At 41.7% G+C, this 27,730-nt stretch overlaps 1 protein-coding gene across 2 annotated transcripts; it reads left to right on the top strand.

Moving 5' to 3' along the window:
• Window positions 1-6,421: 6,421 nt before the first annotated feature.
• On the top strand, window positions 6,422-26,110 carry LOC124113230 (cysteine sulfinic acid decarboxylase-like). 2 transcript variants are annotated; one of them, XM_048381816.1, is made up of 14 exons: window positions 6,422-6,575; window positions 12,659-12,776; window positions 13,166-13,256; window positions 13,549-13,679; window positions 15,624-15,714; window positions 16,807-16,913; window positions 17,054-17,169; window positions 18,338-18,472; window positions 19,761-19,942; window positions 20,211-20,289; window positions 20,826-21,025; window positions 22,374-22,428; window positions 23,086-23,175; window positions 24,132-26,110. In XM_048381816.1, exons 2-14 carry the CDS (start codon window positions 12,674-12,676, stop codon window positions 24,303-24,305), a joined length of 1,554 nt encoding a protein of 517 aa, XP_048237773.1. In that variant the 5' UTR covers window positions 6,422-6,575; window positions 12,659-12,673; the 3' UTR covers window positions 24,306-26,110. The 2 variants fall into 2 exon arrangements, with proteins under 2 accessions (XP_048237773.1, XP_048237772.1); XM_048381815.1 differs by having other exon boundaries at window positions 6,423-6,575; window positions 12,641-12,776.
• The last annotated feature ends 1,620 nt before the right edge of the window (window positions 26,111-27,730 follow it).

Below are 27,730 nucleotides of genomic sequence, written 5' to 3'. Positions count from 1 at the left end.
TAAGGTCACGACCTGGAACAGATGGTCAATACTTGAACAATCTGACCCGGACAATGACCACGGCCAGCGGACACGATGTGAAACAGACGTTGACATGGGATCTATTGACATATTTATATAACCATCTCCTCTGGGCCGCCTTCGCGGTTTAGTGGATAGAGCCTCTGCCCGGAGAGCGGGTCGGTGGTTCGATCCCCGCGTGACACCAAAAGACATTTACGGATGTAACTTGTTGTTACTCTGCCTGGTGTTCTGCGTTCTGGTGATAGAACAAGGACTGGTCGGATCTGAACCAGTATAATGTGTCTGAGGGCGTATCCATGTTAAACTGCGGCATTGTATCTAAGTGGGCTAGCACTTTAAAAACGGCGTGATTTCGAACACGTACAAGCACAACACACCACCCGCATCTTACCCATCCCCCCACCCCCACACATACTCACAAGAAAACACACACACACACACACACACACACACACACACACACGCACACGCACACGCACACATGCACACACACATGCACGTGCATGCGCATCGCTATAAAAGTGCAACAATCATGATCGCGACGTTAAACCCCGCCTCACCTCACCTCACCTCACCTCACCTCACCTCCATGGAATCAATTTGAACGCACCAGCTTTGGGATGTTGACGGCCGATAGTATAAATACTATACAATACTATATAATGTAGTATAAATGTTGTGTGCACTTGTACCGGAGAAACACATCTTCACACAGATACGTGTGTTAACTCATTATACATTCAAAAATCGAGATAAGGGTTTTGAATTTAAGCGTTACTTGGATGTTCACAAGATCAGTAAAAAAGTAAAAAAATAGGCGTGTGTTTTGGGTAGCTTTTACCACCACCTTCAATCTTGCACTGTTCGTTGTTTTAAATAGTCGTTGTCCATTTGACCTGTTTCTGAAAGCACCAGTCAGAATGACATAGGCATAGACAACATGTTCTTCAACGGTTGTCAACATGTTCAGACCTATTGACGCCTGTTGTCATATGTGCATGTTATGATAGAGAAAGTGGATTAATATTGACATTAGCTGAGGATAAACATAATATGGCATTACGTGGTGAGGTGAGGTGAAATGGGGTTTAACGTCGCGTCCAAGATTATTGCACTTATATAGCGACGTGCATGTACGTGTGTTTGTTTGTGTGGCTGCTTGTACTAGTCCGGACTGATGCCGATTTATAGTGCTAGCTCACTGAGATACCATGCCGCAGTTTAACATGAATACCCCACTCAGACACAGTATACTGACTCCGAGCCGACCAGTCCTTGTTTAAGCCCCTTAATGCCGAGCGCCAGACAGGGTAACAACAAGTACCATCTTTTGGTATGACGCGGTCGGGGATCGAACCCCGGGCCTTCCGCTATCCGGGCGGACGCTCTACCATTAGACCACGGAGGCGGTCTGGCATACGTAATTAACTGAGGTGGACGAATGACGCATGGGGTGTTTGCCTGAAGCATGAACCAGTTACAACAATCGTTATCAGTTGATTGACACGATGCGTTTCTGTATGTTTAAACAACTGTGTTGACGTCACGCTATTGTTGTCGCAGATGATTCTGAGCCAGGAATTCATTGGCTATTCTGCGCATGTTAACCAGTAAAACTGACGCAGTTTTAGATCATAAACATTATAGAGATATTATGTTTAAGTCGGAGAAATCCCTGGAATCTGTTGATTTCTCCATGACGAAATGTAAGACGATATATCTCATATTGGCATAACAGTAAAGAAAGCCAACCCACACCAAAGCACCAATCTTCATGTCCCCACTACCAAGGTCAAATGATAGATGTTAATACACACTTCCGATGTCTTATTTAACTAATACACAAAGAGCGGTTTAATAGCCGATATAATTAATCACCCTCATTGTGCAATGGTTTAATAACGCATCGAAAGTCTAAATCTATGATTGGATTTGTTTTGTTTGTTTGTTGTTTAACGCCACTCTCAGCAATATTCCAGCCATATGACGTGTGTAAATAATCGAGTCTGGACCAGACAATCCAGTGATTGACATCAGGAGCATCGATCAACGCAATTGGGATCGATGACATGCATCAACCAGCGATCTCAGGATCCCGTAAGTCGCCTCTTACGACAAGCATAGTCGCCTTTTATGGCAAGCACGGGTTGCTGAAGACCTATTCTAACCCGGATCTTCTCGGGTCCTATCAGTGGACATTAAAAGGAAAACGTTTCGTGAATTGAGTACCTTTAACCCTGTATATATCATGAGAGGAAATCTTCTACATTCCCAAATATCCTCGCATCTTCGATCACTCAGCTGTATTTTATTACATCATTTATTATGATAGATACCCTTGACCTATTCACCACCACAGCTGCCTTTTCATCGCTCAAATCTCGCACTATAAAACCGGCAATAGTACAGACTAGTTGCGACGTTATGTATGCGAGCTCTAAACTGGGACTTTAGATTGCTCTACATCGTCTGCCAGCATCGCCCGCGTAAAGCGCTCGTAAAAGGCCTACAGACTCGTTGACCATCAAAATTTGAGAAAGAAATATCACCATTTTAGACCCAAAACACAGCATATATTTCTCGTGTTTAGGTTTAGGTTCATCGACATCAAGACGCCACAAAGAACACACCCATCGCTCGTCCTTGGGTGTTACCAATTTCTGTCAACATTTTCAGCAACGCTCGTCCGTGGGTTTCTTGTCTAGATAATTCGACCGTGAAGGGAGAAATATACCCATCTGTGGTTTGGAACCATTCTTAATACCACGGTGAAAATATTGCTACATCAATATTATTAATTTATCGACGCAGGAATTCTGCATATTTGATAGTATTAGCGATTTGTGGACATGAGTACAGTGAGAATCGTTCACTTCAACATATGAAACAAAGCTTTGAGACACGTGTGTCATGACGCAGTCGTTTTAATTCTGTATATTGGGCATGACCTTCGTCACATGACATTGAGGTTTTAATGGCCATGTAACAAACCACGAACCCCGACGAAGTGATATACATTGCCGGGCAAAAGAAAGTATACCCCCATGTTTGATAGTGGCTTAAAATGAAATTATAAATGTTTTATCGATGGTGATGTGTTTGATATGGATGTCATTGTTGTTATGTAGTCTTTCGGCGACTGTTTCAGGCTGGTAACGTTTTCATAACGTTTGTAATTTCTAGATCAAATCCAAGTTTCAAATGTATTCTTTCTTTTTACCTGCAGTTTATAAAGGCTTCGTTGTTATACATTAAATGTTGAACAATGTTATCACTCTAAGCTTTCAGTGATCCTTATTTTTTCACGAATGAAAGTTGATTGACAGTTGATTGTCACTTGATTGTCAGTTTGACATGCTTAGGTTATCGTGAAGCCACAATTAAAGTACTTGTTGTTGACCCTTATTTTGGCAGTCGGAAAACATGTTCCATCAGCTGGGCTCGAACCCGCATTGTATCATTTGAGGAAGTTTACTACGACAGAATATATGACAATATGTCAATATAAGCCGGATAAGACATTTCAAGTTCTTATCTACGATATAAAACCTGTTTACATTTATCAAACTTTAATTTACACATGTTGGCACTTATGACATCGTATCAGAACATTAGTAATTTGTTAAAAGGTAAATGTTAATTACCCAAAAAATATGATTAAACTCTGGAATAGAATTTCATGATTAACAATATCAAATGATTTTGAAAATATATACATATACAATAAATTCCTTCCTCATTATTTAGAATAAGCATTTTACAATATGCGTCAATGGGGGATATTATCTGTAGTTATTAGTCTCTTTAATATTTCCTGCCTTGTGCAGTGGAGAAACAATACTGTTTCCCCACTAGGGAGGAAACGTTCCATCGTCAAACAGTTTTGTTAGAAACAAAAGTTGATTACAACCAACGTTAAGGTTATGCTGTTCACAGCGTAATAATACAATAACTATATGCTATGTCTTGGTGTCACATGCACGCTAAACATCCTATCATCCTCTGTCCTTCGTCCCCACATAATATCTCCGTCATTTTTGCATTGGGATGAGGGTTGGGGTAGGGATATTTATTTTTAGAACAGTTTATTTTCCCCCCCCCCACACACACACACACACAAACAACTGTATCCAACAAACCACGAGTATGTATTGCCTGAGCACTATAAATGGAATCTTGGACGCGACGTTAAACCCCATTTCACCTAACCTCACTATAAATGGGCCGCCAGATTATTAACTATAGCATTATGTGGTTAAAGCGTTCACTTGTCACGCCGAAGACCCGGGTTCGTTTCCCGACATGGGTACAATGTGTGAAGCCCATTTCTGGTGTCCCCCGCCGTGATATTGCTTGAATATTACTAAAAGCGGCGTAAAACCATACTCATTCACTATCCCTTAGCTAGGACGGATAATCTGGATTTTAGATACATTACAAAACTCAAGATACATTGCAGGAAAATTTCGTCTGTATCAGACTTTGAGTCTAACTTGAAAGAAAACGGGATTTCTTCTCCTCGATATTATAACTGTGGGAAAATATATTTCAACGTCATGCATCCTCGTCTCAGGAATGGATGTAGCGAATTATACTACTAAAAATGTTAGGGACCACCAGATTTTTTTATACTGCTATAGTTACACACTCTTGCCTCGGAAAGATGATGCATTAGTTCGTCAGCATTCTACTGAACTTGATCATACTGCAAAGAAGTTGAATAACCTTAGGAAAAAAAACTTCACAAAAGAAGTTTAGGACCAACCGATTCCATTCCATGACAAATGAACTATAATATGAATGAATCGGGTGGTCCTTAACGTTTTTGAGTAGTATATATTCTGATCTCTATGGAAAGAATAAGCAATGCACAATCTATATTATATATTGGATACACACCCTTCACGTGAATGCCATAAATCTCGAGCAGTCTGATAACGACTGGTAGCTATAGGACCCTTGAAGATCCGGGGTAGAATAGGTCTTCAGCAACCCATGCTTGCCGTAAAAGGCGACTATGCTTGTCGTAAGAGGCGACTAACGGGGTCGGGTGGTCAGGCTCGCTGACTTGGTTGATGTATGTCATCGTATCCCAATTGCGTGGGTCGATGCTCATGATATCAATCACTGCATTATCTGGTCCAGACTCGATTATTTACAGACCGCCGTCAAATAGCTGTAATATTGCTGAGTGCGACGTTAAACAACAAACAAACAAACAAAAGTTATAGCAAAATAACCCAAGGCGAAAAATATGGATACTGTTTTAAATGCGGATGACCCTAATATGTCACGGCGACTGCATTGCACAATTATTAAAAGTGCATGTCATTGTTATGGTGGCCGAGTGGGGACATCGCTTTCTGCCCCTCAATTAGGGCCACGATAAAGCGATAAAGCGACAACCCCCTGGGCACAATAACATTAACAGTACCCTTAATAATTGTGCAATGTCGTCGCTATCGCTGTCTCGTCTCGTGTTATCGCAATATCGCGGCCATATTTAAAGGCGAGAAAATGATGTCCCCTCTCGACCACCATACATTGTAAGTGTTTTCAGTCTGTCATCGAGTGTGTGTGCATGCAGCAATTACGTGACACACTGTCGGCGTGTGGACGTAGCTAGTATTCGTATTGTTGAACGCTGGTCCGGACAGAATCGATTGAACCGAACCGAACCGAAACTGGCAGCATGTAATCATATACAGATAAAAAAAATTGGCCACAACTCAGAGTTAGGATAACAAAAATCGACTTATCCATAGTTCGAGACAGACTGGGAGACCATATAAATTTGTCCCGATAATAAATCTGCCTGAACCATCGGCTTAAACGATTATCGAGGAGTTCGAGATAATAGTGGCCGACCAATCAGCACTGTATATACATGTATTCAAGCACATTAGAGGAATCAGTACCTGGAGATTACAAATCTCAAAACAGAACTTTTCACTCTTTGTCAAGTAGGGATTTTAAAAATAAAACAAATGGTTTTTGGATGTCAGCATCGTTATAATTTTAAAAAGTGAAACATAAAATTATAGATTTCATGTCATGAAAACATTAAATTGAAGTATATCTATTCCCCTTTAAAAACAAACCTGTAAAAGATGTCAAGGTAGCCTAAGCGAACATTAATACTACGGGAAACCAATTCTCATATAAGTGCTGAATTGTGTTATGATTTGTTAAAATTGTTATTGGCTAACGTAACCGATTCGATCTATGGGGATGGAATGCACTCAAGCATTTTTTTTACCAATCAGCTCAACTGCATTCTAGGAATTCGACCAATCAGGGTGTAACCGTTCGTCCACAACTGTATCCAAGTGAGCGATGATAAAGCAATGCAATTGTCTATAATATATACTCTGCATGGCCCAGTCGTGTTCACCCCAAGGCAGTTTGTCATGCAAAGGTAACTTCATAGCAAGCGCAAGACGGCCTTGACCCACAGCTGTGGGACGACAGCGGAAAAGTTCGCGTGGAAAATCTATAACAGCTTCTAGAACTGTCGGCACGCACTGAACGGAGTTCTGCCCCACTGTGAGGTAAAGTAACAATTTATATGATTCGATTTTTATATGTATTTTGAAAACAAGTTATGTTATTGTTGTGGTCAGCTGAAATGTTAACAACTTTTTTTAAATGATGCTTTCTGGAAATAAACACACGCACACGTTTTGTTGCTGAAAACAGTGTTGTGTAACAGGGTTTTAGGAATGACATTTGTCATGTGTAAATGACTTTGTGTTAAGTGCGTCAGCAGTAATATAGGTACAGCGAGTCGAGTGAGTGGATTTCACCTTGCTTCAAAGTATCTAGCATATATTTAAGCTCTATACTGGTGTAGAGGTGGGATGGGGATGGGGTGCGTGCTGGTGTAGGGGGGGATGGGGATGGGGTGCGTGCTGGTGTAGGGTGGGATGGGGATGGGGTGCGTGCTGGTGTAGGGGGGGATGGGGATGGGGTGCGTGCTGGTGTAGGGGGAATGGGGTGCGTGCTGGTGTAGGGGGAATGGGGTGCGTGCTGATGTAGGGAGGGGTGGGTGGGGAGGGGGTGCGTGCTGGTGTAGGGGAATGGGGTGCGTGCTGATGTAGGGAGGGGGGGGGGGGGGGGGGGGGGGGCGGGCGGTGCGTGCTGGTGTAGGGATGGGATGGGGATGGGGATGGGACCAGTTGTGATTTATCAACGTAAAGCATCCGACCGTTGCAAGTCTCTGCGCTCGTCCCGAAACACCAAACAGGTTTATACAGAGTAAGGATAACTCTAATACTTGAACAGGCATGCATGGCGTGTCTCTAGTATCGATCTTCAATTATGTACAATGCTAATTCCTTAAGTAAGGGACGAGTTCAAAAGTTCGATGTCGGATACAAACCTGATTCCTTATGTTTTGAGACAACACCCCACCCCCCCCACTTCCCCCCCCCACCCCCCACTTCCCCACCCCCAAAAAAATAAAAAAATAATAATAATAATAAATAAATAAATAAATAAATAAATTCTGAAAATGTTGAATTCCCGTGTTTCCCGTGTTCAGTGGCCCCCTTTGTCACTCAAGCTCATGTTTTGCCCTGCTTCTTCAGAACGTTTATCGTGTGATGTTTATTTACTAGTTGTTGAAAATCATTTGTAGGGTTTTTATAGATACAATCTGCCAGTCCATAATGCCGGTCACACATGGCTACATTCACACTTTTGTTTCTGCGCACGATCACGATCTGACACAATATCCCATCGGCTGAATGTCATACAGTTGTATAATTTATTCTACTTTATTGACCCCGACCTGGAAGGGCAATACCAAAGAATTCCGCCCGTCCGCCCGTTCGTCCTTACGAGAACATGTGCTTGTGTAACCTATAACTGCTATATAGATTCCTTTCAAACTTGGTGAACACCTTTTATACCTATAGAAGAAGTTTGATTTCAATTTTTGGTTTTTCTGCAAAAATACAGCTTTTTCGGGGGGGGGGGGGGGGGGGGGGGTGTATAACTGAGCCCTGCTTACTATTTGTCTTGTTCTAGTTCAGTTAGGATGTCCTGGGTACGTCATACATTAGTGTCACTACCGCATGAGTACACGACGACAACAGCTGCGGAAAGCCCCGCCTTCACCTCTGTCGCCTGAGCTGTGTAACTGGAACACGGTCTCTGGACACACGTCTTCTTCATATACACCTTGACATTGAATAAGCACCGCTTACTATATGTTGCCATTTAAAATAACACTTTTGTAAAAGCATATCCTGCTTTTGCCTGACGAAACACATTTCACTTTTATATAAGCGACATACTCGTATTGAATTACCAGAAGGGGAATCGATTCTCTAACGACATGTTTTGTAACTGCGCCATGGCAATATGTATGTGACTTCTTTTTAAATGTCTTCCCCTGTTTCATCGTACTTTACGACGCTGTGCAGAGTTGCGTCCCTTGGGCACATCAGAACCACATGTTCGCGTGTTGGAATCCCTGTTCGCCTGTTCCCTGATTATGTTTCTAGGTTTGTCAGCACCGTATCCGTGCTCGTTGGTTTCGCCAAAGTGGTAAACGTCTTTGACCTGAATCACTTCGGGCTTTCCTCCCACATTAAGCTAACACGTCGTGATATAACTGGAATACTGTTTAAAAGCGGCGTTAAACCCAACTCACTCACTCCTGCTATACGGTAGTCCTTGCAGCCGTCCTGCAAATAATTGTGGGGAGTCTTAGGTTCGAACGCGGGTCAGTGGTAGATCCGTCGTGGCAGCGAGGACTACTGCCTCAGACCTCCATGACATCGACGTTAAGTGATGTCGTCACTGTAATCTCACATTAAAATGGTCAATGACTCCACTTTCACGATTGGGTTGTCCTGATAATCAATAGCGTGCTCTAGGAACGCGCGTACATTATTTACATGTCCTTGAACATTGTCTTGCTCTACTTCACACTACACATCAATGTTTCCGAGGTTATGTCTGGAGCGATTTGTCCTGCTATTCTCCAACATGGTACTGCACAAGTCGACCTGGCAGAAAACACGTTGCCATTTTTCGTTGTACAAAAGTTGATCTCATCGTCCTATTCACAAGGCGTATTTTGTGTAAATTGTAATTTGCGTTATTCTGCCTGACGTGTCAGTTAACTATTTTAATAAATCATAAAATGTCAGTTAGAAAAAGGAGCCTCTCTTTGAGTTCTTCTTGAATAAAACACGGCGCCTTAAAGACCCAGGAACGTTTTCATACCAAAATACTATTTTCATCATAATATGTATTGATAAAAAAGCATATTGTTTGATCTTGGTATCATTTATATATAACACCAACAGCTACACTTCAAAAGACACATCAAAAGCCAACTTCATCAAAAGAAAGCAACAGCATAACAACACCAACCCATACACACCAACTGCATCACAAAACAATAATACGCCAACAATAAAGACACATCAACAGTCACATGCCAACGGCAACCTAGCATGACTGCTATACACCGACATTAACATCGTTAATAGCGTTTAACCTGCAAATATGAGAGGCAGCCATTTACGATCAGTTGACAAATACTTGAACGCTTGAGGGAACACAGCCATATCCTGTAAAACTGCAGCTTTAAACGACATACTTCGACATGCTAGGTCAAACATGTTATTATTTTCTCAGTGTCTATGCCGCGTAACCGCGTCTTATTCAGCTGCAACATACTGAACATACTGAATAAGTATTATTAAATATTTAATATTTCAATCCAAGATGGTGGACATATTCTCGCGTTCCGAGTAACTACATGTATAACAAAGTGATTTTCTTGGTCCTCTGGAGTTCGTTATTTCCAAGTTTTACTCTTTTGCAATAAGATAAGATAAAAAGTCAACACCAGAGAATAACCAGTCCAGATTACTGGAACCAGCGACACATTTACCACCTGGCGTGAAAGGCAGAATAGCGATGAAAGTTATATGATTGGAACACTGGAAAATCAGTAATGACACGAGGCGTTCTTGAAAAGGGTAAGACCCGTGAAGATCCGGGGTAGAATAGGTCTTTAGCAACCCATGCTTGTGGTAAGAGGCGACTAACGTGATCGGGTGGTGAGGCTCGCTGACTTGGTCAATGCATGTCATCGTATCCCAATTGCGTGGATTGATGGTAATGATGTCAATCACTGGATTGTCTTGTCCAGGCTCGATTATCTACAGACCTCCTTCATATAGCTGGAATATTGCTGAGTGCGACGTTACACAACAAACAAACAAACAAACAAACAAACAAACAAACATGAACAGGGTAAGCATGCCCTGCCCTGCTGGTAGCACCCACATTAGTTACAGGTCCGTGGATAAAAAAAAGAAAATCCGCTTTATCTGTTTAAATATAGACACGCTTTGAACAGTATTTTAATCTGATCACAGTGTGTTGTGGAGGACAGTTAACCAGACCTAAGGCGGTCACCAGTTTCATCACAAATATTGTCTTGGTTGACCGAACGTTATAAGCGCTGCGTATGTCAGAATCGTTCACTGTCACGCTCCGATAACTTATTACAACAAATAATCATACGGACCAGATGTGTAAGTGAGTGAGTTGGGTTTAACGCCGCTTTTAGCAGTATTACAGTGATATCGCGGCGTGTCAGCTTAATGTGGGAGGAAAGCCCGAAGTGATGTATGTCTGGGACGTTTACCACTTCGGTGAAGTGCTGGCAAACCTAGAATCATAATCGGGGCGAACCGGGATTCGAACCCACAATCACCGGTTTCTGGCGTGCCCAAGGGACGCAACTCTGCACAGCCACACAGATCAGGGAAGCAGAGAGTGAAATCTTTCTTCAGTTGAAACAAGTAATCCTACAGTTGTGATGATATGTATTGATGTCAGCTGAAACCATATCCCGTAACTTCATCCCGACCCGAGGTCACCTTACGCCCTCTATATGTTAATGAGCTGCGTAGCTTCCATTTTGCGTGGCAGTATGACTTGTCATAAGCTTGCAATTACAACAGCAATGAATCAGGATTTAAGGTATCTATGACTGTGTCAACCATATGTTGTTTGAACACGTATTTGTGAAAGACATCGACCTGTGTATGCCTTACTGTCGAATAAGTCATTGACACCTGTTTTACGTAGCCTATATACATCCTGCTTGCTTATTCAATATTGTCGAATATTGTCCACGGTCGGGCGAGCATTGTCGCCCTGTATAGCTCCTCTCTATAGCGGCGTGCAGTCCTCATGAATGGTTCCACAATTGGGGCAAATATTTCATTGCTGTAGGGTTGTGTGATGAGATTCCCAACACCAACTGTGCCCTTGCAGTTTCTCTTGTGCCACCACAGGCCTTTACTTAACTACTATCAAATCGATGATGCGCCACTACACCAGCATCCTGATAACGTCGATGGCGTTTTATAAACCATAGCAGACACGCTTGCCTGTGACGTGGAATCTTATGCTTTTTACGGTGGTCATGATAATAATAAAGTTTTGGGTATATCGCTGAGTGCGGCGTTCAACAACAAACACATATTGTTTCCATTCATAATTGTCAAACCGTTTATTGTTTTCTCCCATTCTCTCCCGTGAGTATATTTGTAGTAGTCTTAAGACGTTTTGATAGAACGTAATAGAGAACCTATGAATTCATTCAAACTGTCGTTGGAGGCGATTAACGGGATCGGGTGGTCAGGCTCGCTGACTTGGTTGATGCATGTCATCGTATCCCAATTGCGTGGATAGATGCTCATGATGTCACCGCCGTCATATAGCTCGAAATTGCTGAGTCGGGTAAACACAAAATGACAAATCACAAAATGATATAAGCTAGTAGAAACTTTAGGCTTTGATATAGGCTAGTACAAACTAGGCTTTGATGTAGGCTAGTAGAAACTGTAGGCTTTGATATAGGCTGGTATAATCTTAAGGCTTTGATATAGGCTAGTATTAACTTAAGGTTTTGATATATGCTGGTATAAACTTAAGGCTTTGATATAGGCTAGTATAAACTTAGGGCTTTGATATAGGCTAGTATAAACTTAAGGCTTTGACATGTAATAGTATAAACTTAAGGCTTTGATATAGGCTAGTATAAACGTAAGGCTTTGATATAGGCTAGTATAATATTAAGGCTTTGATATAGGCTAGTATAAACTTAAGGCTTTGATATAGGCTAGTATAATATTATGGCTTTGATATAGGCTAGTATTAACTTAAGGCTTTGATATAGGCTGGTATAAACTTAAGGTTTTTATATATAATAGTATAAACTTAAGGCTTTGATGTTGGCTGGTATAAACTTAAGGCTTTGATGTCGGCCTACCTCAGACATGTTGCAAACATATGGTGTGATCAATTATTGCATGGGCATGTGGGTTTGAATGCGCTGCTTCCAAGTAATTTTCATATTAATTTGAACACGTGACAGATGTTTAAACGTCATTGCTTGTGCGAACATGAATCAGTATAAACGACTCACGGGTATCATGAGAGACAACAGTATTGACAACAAGACGCCATGCACCGGCCATACATGTAGATAGAACACATGCAGGTGGCCATGGCGTATACGTAGCATCGCTAGGGTGGTCATCAGGATGTTTGAGATCTTGTTTTAATCTTATTTAAGGTATTCCACACTTTTAAGTTGCTTGAGACCAAAATGGCACGAAATGGCGTCACTCTCCCTGTCAACATGGCGGACGGGTCAGCTCAGAACGGTGTGACGAATGGTGTCCGGCGGGGAGATGGAAGTCCTGCAAAAAGTAAGTGGTTTCTACTATTACGAAACCATGCATAGTAACGTCAGCGAAATACAATCAACCGCTCATTACTTTACAAATAATACTATGTTCATTTTAAAGATGAAAATAAAAGGACAAATCCTTTCCATAAAATCTCCATGGTACAAAATCCATTGTACAAAATACCAGGTGTTCGCGGAAAGGTGAGCGTATCCTGCTCCATCGGTGGCATCCGTCACAAACACATGCAAAGGCAAGAAATATTTTTATCGCCAATGTTGAGCTTTAAATGTTCATCGATGCCAACCTTCGACCATTAAGAGGCGTCATGTGGACGTCACCCCCAGGTCCACTGACATCTGATACATAAACTTCAGAATTTCTACTAATTTCGATAACTCTGCTTTCAGAACCCAGAACTGCTCTGAACACGGATTTCTTGTCAGCCATGTTTGACGTGATGGTCAAGGAGGCCTTACAGGAAGGGCTGGACGTTAACAGGTAGGGTAAGATAGGGGGTTTGAAGAAAGGGCTGGACGTTAACGGGTAGAGTAAGATGTCAGTGTGTGTGTGTTGGGGGAGGGGGGCGCAAAGAGGAAGGGCTGGGCGTTAATAGGTAGAGTAAGAAGGGGGTTGATTGGGAAGGGCTGGGCATGAATAATTAATAGGTAGAGTAATATAGGGGGTTACGTGTAGGGATGGATGTTATCAGGAATAGACGATAGGCATGGGGCTTGTAGGACGTATGTGACGTCAGAATTTGTTATGCAAAGCGTTATTCCCTATGTTGAAGCAAGGTGGTGGAGTTTAAGCACCCCAAAGATTTGGAGTCCATCATGGATCTGGACATCGGTCAAGCTGGGACTCCTGACCAGACTCTCATCAGCATGACCAAACAGATCGTCAAATACAGCGTCAAGTCAGGTTCGTCTTCTCGGCAGCACTGTTTTAAGTGAGTCAGCTTTTACGCCGCATTTAACAATATTTTAGTTATATAACGGCGTGTCAGCTTGATTGCCAAACGTTATGTAGATGTTAAACGTTTACCACTTGCTACCGACCGCCTCCGTGGTCTTGAGGTAGACCGTCCGCCCGGAGCGCGGAAGGTCCGGGGTTCGATCCCCGGCCGCGTCATACAAAAGACGTTGAAAGATGGTACTTGTTGTTACCCTGTCTGGGGTTTGGCATTAAGGGGCTAAAACAAGGACTTGTCGGCTCGGAGTCAATATACAGTGTCTGAGTGGGGTATTCAGGTTAAACTGCGGCATGGTATCTCAGTGAGCTAGAGCTATAAATCGGCATCAGTCCGGACTAGTACAAGCAGCCACGCTATATAAGTGCAATAATCTTGGACGCGACGCTAAACACAGTATCACCTCACCTCACCACTTGCTACCAAATCTAGAAACTATAGGACGTAACTCTGCACACTGAATTGTGGCGCCTTAGACGACGGGGCCAACATTGTCTCAAGTTCGAGTCGTTCTTGTCAACGATGCGACGCTTCATAACACACCTAATGAATTAATTCTAAATTTCTATGTGTTGAAGAAAGTGCCTCCTTGCGCAAATTAAGTTCACATACATGTGTATTATTGTTTTTAATGTAACCAAAATCTGAATGTAATATCCCCTAAATCTGTATGTAATATCACCTAAATCTGTATGTAAAATGACCCAGATCAGTACGTAAAATCACCTATACCTGTATGTAATATCACCTATACCTATATGTAATATCCCCTATACTTATATGTAATATCACCAATACCTGTATGTAATATCACCTATCCCTATAAGTAACATCACCTATACCTATATGTAATATCACCTATACCTGTATGTGATATCACCTATACCTGTATGTAATATCCCCTAAACTTATATGTAATATCACCTTTACCTATATGTAATATCACTTATACCTATATGTAATATCACTTATACCTATATGTAGTATCACCTATACCTGTATGTAATATCACCTATACCTGTATGTAATATCACTTATACCTGTATGTAATATCACCTATACCTGTATGTAATATCACCTATACCTATATGTAGTATCACCTATACCTGTATGTAATATCACCTATACCTGTATGTAATATCACCTATACCTGTATGTAATATCACCTTTACTTGTATGTAATATCACCTATACCTATATGTAGTATCACCTATACCTGTATGTAATATCACCTTTACTTGTATGTAATATCACCTATACCTATATGTAGTATCACCTATACCTGTATGTAATATCACCTATACCTGTATGTAATATCACCTATACCTGTATGTAATATCACCTTTACTTGTATGTAATATCACCTATACCTATATGTAGTATCACCTATACCTGTATGTAATATCACCTTTACCTGTATGTAATATCACCTATACCCGTATGTAATATCACCTTTACTTGTATGTAATATCACCTATACCTGTATGTAATATCACCTATACCTGTATGTAATATCACCTATACCTGTATGTAATATCACCTATACCTATATGTAGTATCACCTATACCTGTATGTAATATCACCTATACCTGTATGTAATATCACCTTTACTTGTATGTAATATCACCTATACCTATATGTAGTATCACCTATACCTGTATGTAATATCACCTTTACTTGTATGTAATATCACCTATACCTATATGTAGTATCACCTATACCTGTATGTAATATCACCTATACCTGTATGTAATATCACCTATACCTGTATGTAATATCACCTTTACTTGTATGTAATATCACCTATACCTATATGTAGTATCACCTATACCTGTATGTAATATCACCTTTACTTGTATGTAATATTCACAACCTTAATGTTGTTTCCTTTCAGGACATCCCCATTTTTTCAATCAGTTATATGGCGGATTCGACCCATACACCCTGGCAGGGGCGTGGCTTACTGAATCCCTCAACACCAGCCAGTGAGCTATGATCAAACAATAGTGTCTTAATAGTGTTCGCACTTGTGCAAAGAAGTTAGGTCGTCATAGTGGAGGAGTTACGGTATTTGTGAAGTATCGCCTTGTTCAACAGGGTATTGTTACTCGTATTTTTCAGTATAAGGATTCAGATTTCCTGAAAATTCACCAATTTATAATTCTGTGGAAACTGACGGAATTACACGTTTAGCACAATATATAGATTGTATTCTTTACCAATATAATGATCATCATCTGCTTCTAGTGAGTGAGTGAGTTGGGTTTAACGCCGCTTTAACAGTATTCCAGTTATATCACGGCGTGTCAGCTTAATGTGGGAGGAAAGCCCAAAGTGATGCGTTTACCACTTCGGTAAAACCAACGAGCACGGGTATGGTGCTGACAAACCTAGAAACATAACCGGGGCGAACCGGGATTCGAACCCACAATCAAAGGTTTCTGCAACTCTGCACAGCGAATCGCGGCGCCTTAGACGACTGGGCCACCCGTGCCCCCAGTGAGTTAGTGAGTTGGGTTTCACGCCGCTTTTAACAATAGTGCAGTTTTATCGCGGCGTGTCATCATAATGTGGGAAGAAAGCCCTAAGTCATACAGGTCTGAGACGTTTACCACTTCGGTGAAACCCACGAGCACGGGTGCTGACAGACCTAGAAACATAATCGGGGCGAACCGGGATTCGAACCCACAATCACTGGTTTCTGGTGTGCCCAAGGGACACAACTCTACACAGCGAATTGCGGCGCCTTAGACGACTGCGCCACCCATGCCCCTCATCCCCTTCTAGCTGGGGATATTTCCTAAATTACATTCCAAATGACAATCGGACTCATACTCAAGATGGTTGTGATGACTACCCAACAACATACAAACGATTTTCCTTATTTACTTATGTAAGCCACAACAATTGCCTGGTCTTGTTGTGCGCATGTCCTGTATACGTGTGATAATTTATGCTTCATTCATTTCATTAGTAACCTCTGTATACCTGTCTCGAGTTCAACTTACCTGTATTTATTACATTACACCTGTAATTACTTCTGTACACCTGCATTATCTGTTTACCTGTCTGTCCAGGTACACATACGAGGTGGCACCTGTGTTCACCCTGATGGAGAAAACCGTCCTCGCCAAGATGTGTCGTCTGGCTGGTTTTCAAGATGGTGATGCAATCTTCTGTCCTGGTAAGTAACGTATTTTACACACGGCTTGCTTTCTGTTTTGAATGCTTCAAAATAGACAAGCGAACACAAACATGCTTTGCTTTGACTTCTGGTAGTCGCGACAATGTCGTCATTACATTCTCGTCTACGTCATCTTGCAGGAGGCTCTGTGTCTAACATGTATGGAATCAACCTAGCACGCTACAAGAAATACCCTTCTGTCAAGACAGCAGGAATGGGGGGATTACCTCCCTTGTGTATCATGACGTCAGAGACGGTAAGGTCACCTTCAGACATCGTTGTTCTCACAGTCAAAACAACTATACGCAGGGATATCTGCGCTTTATACAGTACATGGTGGTAGTTGCAGTACTAGTTGTAGCAATATCTAAACTACAATGCAACAGGAGGTATACGCTTGATTATTGTATTTGACCAAAATAATTACAAACGTTATCAAAACGTTTCTAGGCTGAAAACAGTTGTCCAAACACTGCAAACTTAAGGTTCAAAAGATCTTTTGTTTGTTTCATGTTTAGCAACCATCACACATGGGTTTATACTCTCTTTTGACCTGCAGTTTATATCGGGTGATATCCGAGTGGTTTTTGTCTAAGATGCCATTAAAAGTTGTTATCCTTACAGTGTCATTTGTTGTCCCTTTAGTAAAGACGCAATCGACGTGGTCCTTCAAAACCTTAACTAAATGATCATATATGTATTCTATAATCAACCTCTAATATCTTTTTTTTTGTAAGTGTTATTATTGCTATTGCTGAATGTGTATATAATAGTCATGAAAAGAAAAGATTCTCTTAGAATGGATGAGTGAGTGAGTGAGTGAGTGAGAATGGTTTTACGCCGCTTTTAGCAATATTCCAGCAATATCACGGCGGGGGACACCAGAAATGGGCTTCACACATTGTACCCATGTCGGGAATCGAACCCGGGTTTTCGGCGTGACGAGCGAACGCTTTAACCACTAGCCTACCCGACCGCCCCTTAGAATGGATGAAATGCCCGTACTTACTTCATGATGTGAACATCAAAGTATACCGATGGGAAGAAATAATGGAACAGCTATGAGCAGGTGGATTTGTGTTATGTTCCTCGAAGATTACCAGACGTTGTTGGAAAATGTGGTGACCTCACACCTTTGCAGGTCACTTGGTCACAAATTTGTCGACATTAATATTCTGCAGTAATGAGATATGTTCCGCTATTCCCTTCCATCGGAATATGCTATGAAATCTGTTTGTGCGAGAGCCAGTTTTATTAGCGCTTTGTACAAAGAGCCTATGGACTCGTCCTTCTGTGTAAACCCTTACGATCATTGTCACGCGGTGCGACTTATCGTATGCAATTTGTCGTACCGACTAGTTGTACTGTGTGATTGGGCCTATATTTCGTCATGCCATTGACTCTCCCCACCGCCAACTTTGCAGGGCCACTACTCCATGAAGAAGGGGGCGTCGTTCCTCGGTCTCGGTATGGACAATGTCATCGCCGTCAAGTGTGACGACAAGGGCAGGATGCTGTCGTCTGCTCTTGAGGACGCCATTTTGAAGGCGAAAGGAAATGTTCGTATACATGAACCAAAGTTTTCGATTTCTTGAAAATACATCCACAGTATTTAGGGTTTGTCACTTTCCGATAGTGACTGTGTACGAAGTAACGAAACTAATCACTATAACCAGTCAAAATCGAAGTCAATTATTGATGACAAACAATAGTCAATGCACAAAGCCTTCAATGCACTAAGCCTTCTGTCTCAAGCGGACGTCACCAATGAAGTGACTGAGTGAGTTTCTTACGCCACGGCAGCAATATTCCAACTATTTCAAAGTGACTATTAAAAAATCTAGTCTTGACCAGTGATTGATGCTATGAGTGAGTGAGTATGGTTTTACGCCGCTTTTAGCAATATTCCAGCAATATCACGGCGGGAGACACCAGAAATGGGCTTCACACATTGTACCTATGTCGGGAATCGAACCCGGGTCTTCGGCGTGACGAGCAATCGCTTTAACCACTAGGCTACCCGACCGCCCCGATTGTTGCTATGAGCAGCGGGGTAGGGTCAGCCAGCATTTCGACAACCCCCATTTCATGTTGGTCGGTTCCTACGTCACGCATGGTGTACTGTGTCCAGGAATCGCCACGTGAGCATCACGATATACGCTCGCTGTTGTACTGGAAGCTGCGACGGTTGTTGAATGGAAATATATGCGACAATAAGTAAAAAACTGTTTTAAACGTGTTAAAAAAACATGGATCGACCCGTGATGGTCCGTGAAAAAATGGGTCTTCAGCAACCCATGCTTACCATAAAAGGCGACTATGCTTGTGGTAAGAGGCGACTAACGGGATCGGGTGGTCAGGCTCGCTGACTTGGTTGATGCATGTCATCGTATCCCAATTGCGTGGATCGATGCTCATATCTATCACTGGATTGTCTGGTCCATACTCGATCTTTTTTTTTATCGATCTCGATACTTTACAAACCGCCGTCATATAGCTGGAATATTGTTGAGTTCAGCGTTAAACAACAAACAAATAAAATATGGATCCTTTATGATGTTTGAAAGACAGGTGAACTGAATACTAGTATATATTGATATGGAATACTATATGAGGCTCTATTTTTATCTATTACGTGTTTTAGATACCGCAAACACATGCATGCATGCACGCACACACAAACGAAGAGTTTGTGTCACAGATTAAGTAGACATCATGTAAAATAACGAATGTAAATTGTCCATTGGGGTCATAGAATGCATACTAGTATTTCGTAAGATGGATTCTAAAGACACGGTGACCCCATAGTAACGAAAGAGGTCAAAATGTCGGATCTGATACCTGCAGGGCATGGATCCGGTGATGGTTAATGCGACGGCGGGCACGACAGTTCTCGGGGCATACGACCCGCTAGTCGACATCGCCGACGTATGTGAGAAGTACGGTATATGGATGCACGTGGACGGCGCGTGGGGCGCTGGGGTACTTCTGTCTGGAAGTCTAAGACACCTCATGACTGGAATAGAGAGGTAAGACTTTCTTGCTTAAATATAAGCAGCAGTTATAACCCCATTCTATGTACGACTGATGCTCAAAGGTTGTTTACAACATTCAAGGCCAAAGTAGAGGTCTCAAAACTTGTTAAGGTAGACATGCGAATGACATTTCTAAATTTGACGCTTCATTGACAAACATGGTGTCCGATGCATTTCTTACAAGGGAACTTTGCTTGTAGCAGAGATTTCTGATGGTTATGGATAGGGCTTGGTCTCTTTTATATTTTTCGTCTTTTTCCAGAGCTGATTCTTTGACGTGGAATCCGCACAAGATGATGGGAGCAGCGCTGCAGACCTCTGCCTTCCTCACGCGTCACAAGGTGAGCTATTCTTGATCACGCACTGTAGTTAACGACTTCCTCCGTGGTCTAGTGGTAGAGCGTCCGCCGGAGAGCGGAAGGTCCGGGGTTCGATCCCCGGCCGCGTCATACCAAAAGACGTTAAAAGATGGTACTTGTAGTTACCCTGTCTGCCGGCATTAAGGGGCTAAACAAGGACTGGTCGGCACGGAGTCAGTACACTTTGTCTGAGTGGGGTAATCATGTTAAACTGCGGCATGGTTGCTCAATGGGCTCATGGGCTAGCACTATAAATCGGCATCAGTACAGACTAGTACAAACAGAAGCACACACACACACACACACACACACACACGTGCACATCGCTATATAAGTGCAATAATCTTGGCCGCGAAGATTTCACCTGACCTTCACCTCACCTATATTTAAAATCGACCACTGACTGCGGTGTAAAACAACTTTCACTCACTCACTTCAGAACCTATGTCTGTCTGTGTGTGACCGTAATTTTTGACCCTGTGTCAAAATCAGTCACTGTGACTCGAACCTTGTTTCAGAACCTGCTCTCTGAGTGCCACTCTGCCAAGGCCAAGTACCTGTTCCAGCAGGACAAGTTCTACGACGTCAGCTACGACACCGGGGACAAGTCAGTCCAGTGTGGCCGCAAGGTCGACGTCCTTAAGCTCTGGATGATGTGGAAGGCCAAGGGAGACAACCAGTTCGAGAGAGATATCGACAATATATTTGCTTGTTCAAGGTGAGTCACGAACCGAACTCATCTGTATGTAAACCATTTTGTAAAGGCAATGAAGTGTTACTCGTGTGCTAAACCTTCTTTTCGCGATGAGTATTGTTCTGACTAGTTCTGACATGTTTGTATACAAATATATGTTTTCAACGTGCGAATATCGGCCCTATTGTTTTGTTAAATATCAATCCAGCAGGCCTAATTATATTCAGTTATTTGATCCAGTGTTAGATATGAGCAAATCAAGCAAGGTAATAAAGCTCTTTGTTGACGATCAAGTCTGCGTACGTCCGTTTAGAGTAATGAGATGTTATAATTGATTCAAAGTGTTCATCATCCACCATGTATGGAAATTGGTAATATTCACAAACATTTATCAGATTCACGTTTGCCTTATCATCGATTGTATTTAATATGGTGGTGGTGGTGGTGGTGGTGTGTGTGTGTGTGTGTTGGGGGGGGGGGGGGGGGGGGGTATAGCGATCAGCCAGTCTGTCTGTCCGCCCGTCTGTCCGCCCGTAATCATTTCCTTTTCCGAGGCAGAACTCGAAAACAATTCAGTGTGTTTGATCGAAACTTTACAAATCTATCAGTCACATACTGAAGTTGTGCCTTTTGCTATTTAGGAATTTTATTTAAAAAATTATTTTTTACGTTTCCATGGCAACAAGTTGGACTGGTTCTAAAGGGTAGAGTTCGTTTCCGGAGCATAACTCAAAACCCATTCAAAACTTTCTTACAAACTTTGCATGTCTACCAGGCACATACTGAACTGGTACCTTTTGCTATTTAGGAATATTTATTTTTGTCATTTTTTACGTGTCCATGGTAGCAGGTTGAATTTAAGGGTGGGTTCACTTATGGAGTATAAAAAATAAACTGTTTAATATTTCCTTCCCAAACATTGCATGTCTATTTATAAAGCACATACTGAACTGGTGCCATTTGATAGTAAGGAGTTTTAGAAATGTTTATTTTAGAATTTCCATTGCAGCTATTTTGACATGGGCTAGGAGAAATGTTTGGTCAGTTACCTGGTTTGGGACCATAACGTGTTAAAATGGGCGGGGGATATAGATGGCTTTGTTGACTATACGCTTGTTTAGTTATTGTTTCTTGTAATTTGTCTTTTGATTGCATAAAAAAACCCACAGAAACACCCTTATTTTACTTTCCATTTCATATGGATGCGACCATGGTGGATCTTTTGTGGGTAAACAATGTATGCTTCTTCAAGAACATTCATCTCTTGACTCATTACATACAGAATTGCACATTTACTAGTGGTTACTTTACAGACAGCTGCCGGGGCGATATGTCATCTTTCCGATGACTCTTGTTTGTATTGTCATTGCAGGTATTTAACTAAGAAGCTTCAGTCAACAGAAGGGTTCCGGCTTGTCCTGGAGGAGGTACTGTGGCTCACTGAAATACCACGTAACATAGCTGAAACAGAAACACACAATGCGTAAACTGAAAAAACCTGGTTGTAGGTCAGTGAGTGAGTATTTATGCCGGTTTATGCAATATTTCAGCAATATCACGGCTGGGGAACGAGAAATGGGCTTCACACAATTTACCCATATGGGGAATCGAACCCGGGGCATGGGCGTGACGGACGAACGCCGAGCCACCAGGCTACCCCACCGCCCCCTGTAGGACAGAAGCATATATATATACAACATCTATACATGAAATGGCCGGGATTCTAAATTTGTTCATTATATCCGTCAGCTCGTTATAAGCGTGTTCGATATATATATTTGTATATATATTTTATTTATTCATTGCGACCTGTCGACTCTTCTCGAAGTATAGGGGGCGCGGGTCGACCAGTCGCTAAGGCGCCGGAATTCGTTGTACAGTGTTGCGTCCCTCGGGATTGGCAGAGTCTTATGATTAATGGTTCGAATCCCGGTTTGCCTTCATTATTTTAAATGTTTCTGGGTTTGTCAGTACCATACCCATGCTTGTTGGTTGGACACCAGTGGTGACCTCCGCCTACCCTCATATGCGTATTGTGTATATGCATAGTGTATATATATGTGTGTGTGTGTTCTGTATTGCAGCCGGAATGCACCAACATCTGCTTCTGGTACATCCCCCCGAGCATGCGCAATAAAACGGAAGACAGAGACTGGTGGGAGGCACTTGCGAAGGTAATTAAATTATATCACGTGACATGAATATGTATGAAACATTTTCCATACTGGTATGCATACATATATGGTAGGGTTAGACGAGTGATGCCCAAGACACAGCCTGGATTCAACAAGATGTGTACAATGTATGAAACTTTGTCTCGGTGTCCCACATCATTGATAGGATATTTCAGAGGGCAGCGTTGTATTCTGTTCAACGAATCAACTAAGACTAACTTTATTTGTAAATAATTTTCGAGAAACATATCAGACTTCACTAAATGTAAACTTATATGCGTGAATAATTAATCTGAGAATAATTGCGAGAATCACGTGAGAACTAACAAAGTGTAAACTTATATGTGTGAATAACGGTGAGAATCAAAGTGTAAACGTATATGTGTGAATAATTGGGAGAATCACGTGAGAATCAACAAAGTGTAAACTTATATGTGTTAATAACTGCGAGAATCACGAGAATCAACTAATTAATAGAATTGATAGAATCAAGTGTAAACTTATATTTGTTAATAATTGCGAAAATCATATGATCAATACCATGATCGCTTACCGTGACCCTGCGTGCAGCGTGCAGGCGCCATGACACAACAAACATGCATGTCAGCAAGAACAAATAGCAGGTAATGTAGAGGAGGGGGGGGGGGGGAGGGGGGGAGTTGTCGGGGCCTGGTTAAAGCGCTCAGCAAGGTCGACTCGGGTGAGGCTTGAGAAAGGATAAAGCCCTTACCAAATTGAAGCAAGAGTGACTTTGTTCGAAATTGTCCTATGTACACTCAGCAGCGAATGGGTACCAATAGTGTCCACCATGAACATGAACAGGATAGGGCGCAATGTGTGTGTGTATGTGTATGTGCGTGCGTGCGTGCGTGCGTGTGCGCGCGTGCGTGTGCGCGCGCGCGGGTGTTTTATTATCATTATTATAATAACACAGAAAATTAAAACCTTTCTTTCAGGTGGCGCCTCGTATCAAACAGCGCATGACAGAAGAAGGAACGCTTTTGATTGGCTACCAACCTGACGGACACAGGGTTAACTTCTTCCGGATGGTTGTGTCGAACACCAGCTCCACACTCCACGACATGGACTTCGTCGTGTCAGAGATAGACCGACTAGGGCGAGATCTGTGACACGTGACAGCCGCCGAAGAGGCCGTGAAAGACGGGACCTAGTTGTGTATTCATCTGAAGCAAATGCTTATTCATTGTGACTCAGCAGTTTCTGTACGGACTACGGGTTACTGTGTCTGTGTATTTCGCCGTTGACCTGTATATTCTATTCAGCAACGTTAGACTGAGATAACCCATTGCGCACTGCATACATCGTATCGCCCCATCTCCATGTGCATATGGTTGTGTTTTTTTTACTTACACAACCCAAAAAAATCATGACCATATATGCTTTTACAAACCTACATTATTTTTTAATTATGAGAGTGTATATGTTTCAATGTGTTTGTACTTGTACTCTCTAGTTCTAATTTCGGGTTAAGGGTTGGCAACATGTCCAAGGCCCCGCAATGCATTGTGAGTTGCCTCCCCTAGCCATGTCATGATCCGCTGCCATGTTCGTAGGTTCGAATCTCAGATTCGCCCTGAATGTAACCCCTGGTTTGGCAGCACCGTAGCCGTATCGTCATGTTGGGCTTTCCTACCACATCAAACTTACACGCCTTGATAACATTTGTATACAGACAGACAGAAGTTTATTCAATATTTTAGGCCATATGACCTATAGTACAGTAGTGTTTGTTTTTTGTATCAACATTGTACAGTCACGTGTAGGTAATAATAAGTTTACATAAAAATATTAACGTCTAATTTCAAAAATCTTCCTCAGGAATATTGACAGAGATGATATTGTATTTGCATTGCAGGAGTTCAACAAATTTCTCATCAGTTGTTCATCTTTGTACATAGTTGAAATCATAGGGAGGTATCTATTTCTAAGAAACTGATAATATTTACAAATGAGAAGTACATGAAACTCATCCTCAACATAGCCTTCATTACAATAACGGCATAAACTACTTTCTTTATCTTGTACATTTTTCTTTCTGAGATTGTTAACATTAAAATTATGTAATGATATACGTAATTTACACAAAGATCTTCTCAAAGTTCTATCCTGAAGTACAGATACATATTTTTCGGGAACAAGTAAAGATTTTATATTCGTATAATGGCATAAAAACCTTGAGGATGATATTTGACAGTGCCAATCTTGTGAAAATATATCAACTAATCTTTCCTTAAGCATGAAGATAAATAGTTTATCATTTCCAACATCTTGAGATATCCATGCAAGAGAAAAACCAGACATACAAAGAATATTTCTGATATCAGACACCCATAAACAATATTTACCCTAACATTTGTATAAAGCATAGTTGAAGTCATTGTTCTACTCATGTGGCATCATTTTTGACATGACTCTCATCGTGTAGACGGCACCACAGCTGATTGTTATCTTTTTTATTACCCATGTAGTGGACCTACTGGTAGTGTGATACTAACTCAGTACGTCACACGTGTGTCGTCCAAGGTTGACCTCCGGTTTGATTTTTGACAACTTTTTACTATTACCAGAACTAAAGGAGCGTCGTGACACGGAGACACAATTACAAATAAACACACGGAATGACGATGAAAGTTGTTTAGTATAGCCAAAATAAAACAGTTTTCATTTGGGAACGAATAACTTAATACATTACCTACACGTGTATAATGGTCAATGTGACAAAAACTGTTCCAAATGCTAGCTTACCACAGCTTTGGTAAACAAACAATTGACACTGCAAAGATATTTAGCTACACTGAAACAAAACTGAACGTGTTTTCGCGTCTCATGCAAATGCTTCTGTTGTATTTATGAACCTTTTTATGATTGTTACCCTTAGAGGCTCTATTTAGGAATTAAATTTGTTTTCAAAGTATGGTTCTATTGTTTTTTAATCGATATGATGTCTATGATGTCTACTGTGGCTGTTTATTGATAAAGATTGCATCACTAATATCTGAAGATTCACCAATCACACATAAACACCTGGTACTCAATACTAAAAGGGTTTTTTCACTATACTAGTAAAGTAACATTAAGTATACGCCCAAAAGTAACACATAGAAACTGGCTATTGGGTCCATGGAACAATAGACACATTCACAATATGAAAAAAATCAGTTGTCCCAGACAACCCGGAAAATAATAATTATGCTTCAGACTGATGAAAAGAAAGAAATTCACAGCCACAAACAAATACGTTGCCCAAACTAAAACAAAATCTAGACTCCATACAGTCTTCCCCTGCCCCCAAGAATATCAAATGGTCACATACACATAGACTTCCCCTTCTGTTGATGCCGCGTTAAAATACGCTCCACATCAACCTTGACGTGAGAGGATCGCGTGGTCAGGCGCGGTGGGACTTGGTTGATAGCGTGTCTTCGTACACCAAAATACTTATGACATCAGTCACCAGTGTGTCTGGGCCAGACCCGATTGTTTATAGGCTGACGTGAGATAACTGGAATATTGCTACACCACTTGCTTATGACATCAGTCACCAGTGTGTCTGGGCCAGACCCGATTGTTTATAGGCTGACGTGAGATAACTGGAATATTGCTACACCACTTGCTTATGACATCAGTCACCAGTGTGTCTGGGCCAGACCCGATTGTTTATAAGCTGACGTGAGATAACTGGAATATTGCTACACCACTTGCTTATGACATCAGTCACCAGTGTGTCTGGGCCAGACCCGATTGTTTATAGGCTGACGTGAGATAACTGGAATATTTCTTACTGTGGCGTAAAACAGCATACATAGGCTTGCCACGATATAAAGGCTTAAGTTGCTTCGTGTGTTGGCAAAGAAAAGATTCTTTCTCACCAGATGCAGATCAGGCTTAGATGGATATGTGGACTATGTGATTGAAGAGTGAAGATTGTGATTGAAGAGTGAGTGAGTGAGTATGGTTTTACGCTGCTATTAGCAACATTCCAGCAATATCTTGGCTAGGGACACCAGAAATGGGCTTCACATATTGTACCCATTGGGGAATTGAACCTCGCATTCAGCGTGACGACAGAGCGCTTTAACACACACACACACACACACACACACACACACCCTGACTGAAGAGGAGAATATACACAAACTGAGGGTGGCCTAATTGGTAAGGTACTGGCTCGTCACGCTGTGGCCAGGGTACAAGCATTCGTGACCAACTCGTGTTATTCCGGGACAAGCCGAACAGCGACTAGTGCCCCTCTCATGGCTATTTTTGTGACCTGGCTCCGTCTTAGCGCAAACGGGCATACCTAAAACATTTGTCAACTCGTTGCGTAATGGTTCACGCATCTTTCCCCATATTTTATATATATTTCAGATACAATTTAAAGCACATCGGGACATGCGAAATTATACAGTATGATTGAACACATTTAACTGTGTCTTGAGTATATTTTTAGATGCAAGGCATATGTAAAATCAAAAATTATTTCTGAGGGATTCTTTGACGAAGAACCTGAAATCATACGCGCATTCTGATTGGT

Source organism: Haliotis rufescens, unplaced genomic scaffold, assembly GCF_023055435.1.
Source record: "Haliotis rufescens isolate VD_foot unplaced genomic scaffold, xgHalRufe1.0.p SCAF_4, whole genome shotgun sequence".
Lineage (NCBI taxonomy): Eukaryota > Metazoa > Mollusca > Gastropoda > Lepetellida > Haliotidae > Haliotis > Haliotis rufescens.
Note: the sequence above shows the minus strand (reverse complement) of the source record. Positions and strands in the feature narration are given on the sequence as shown.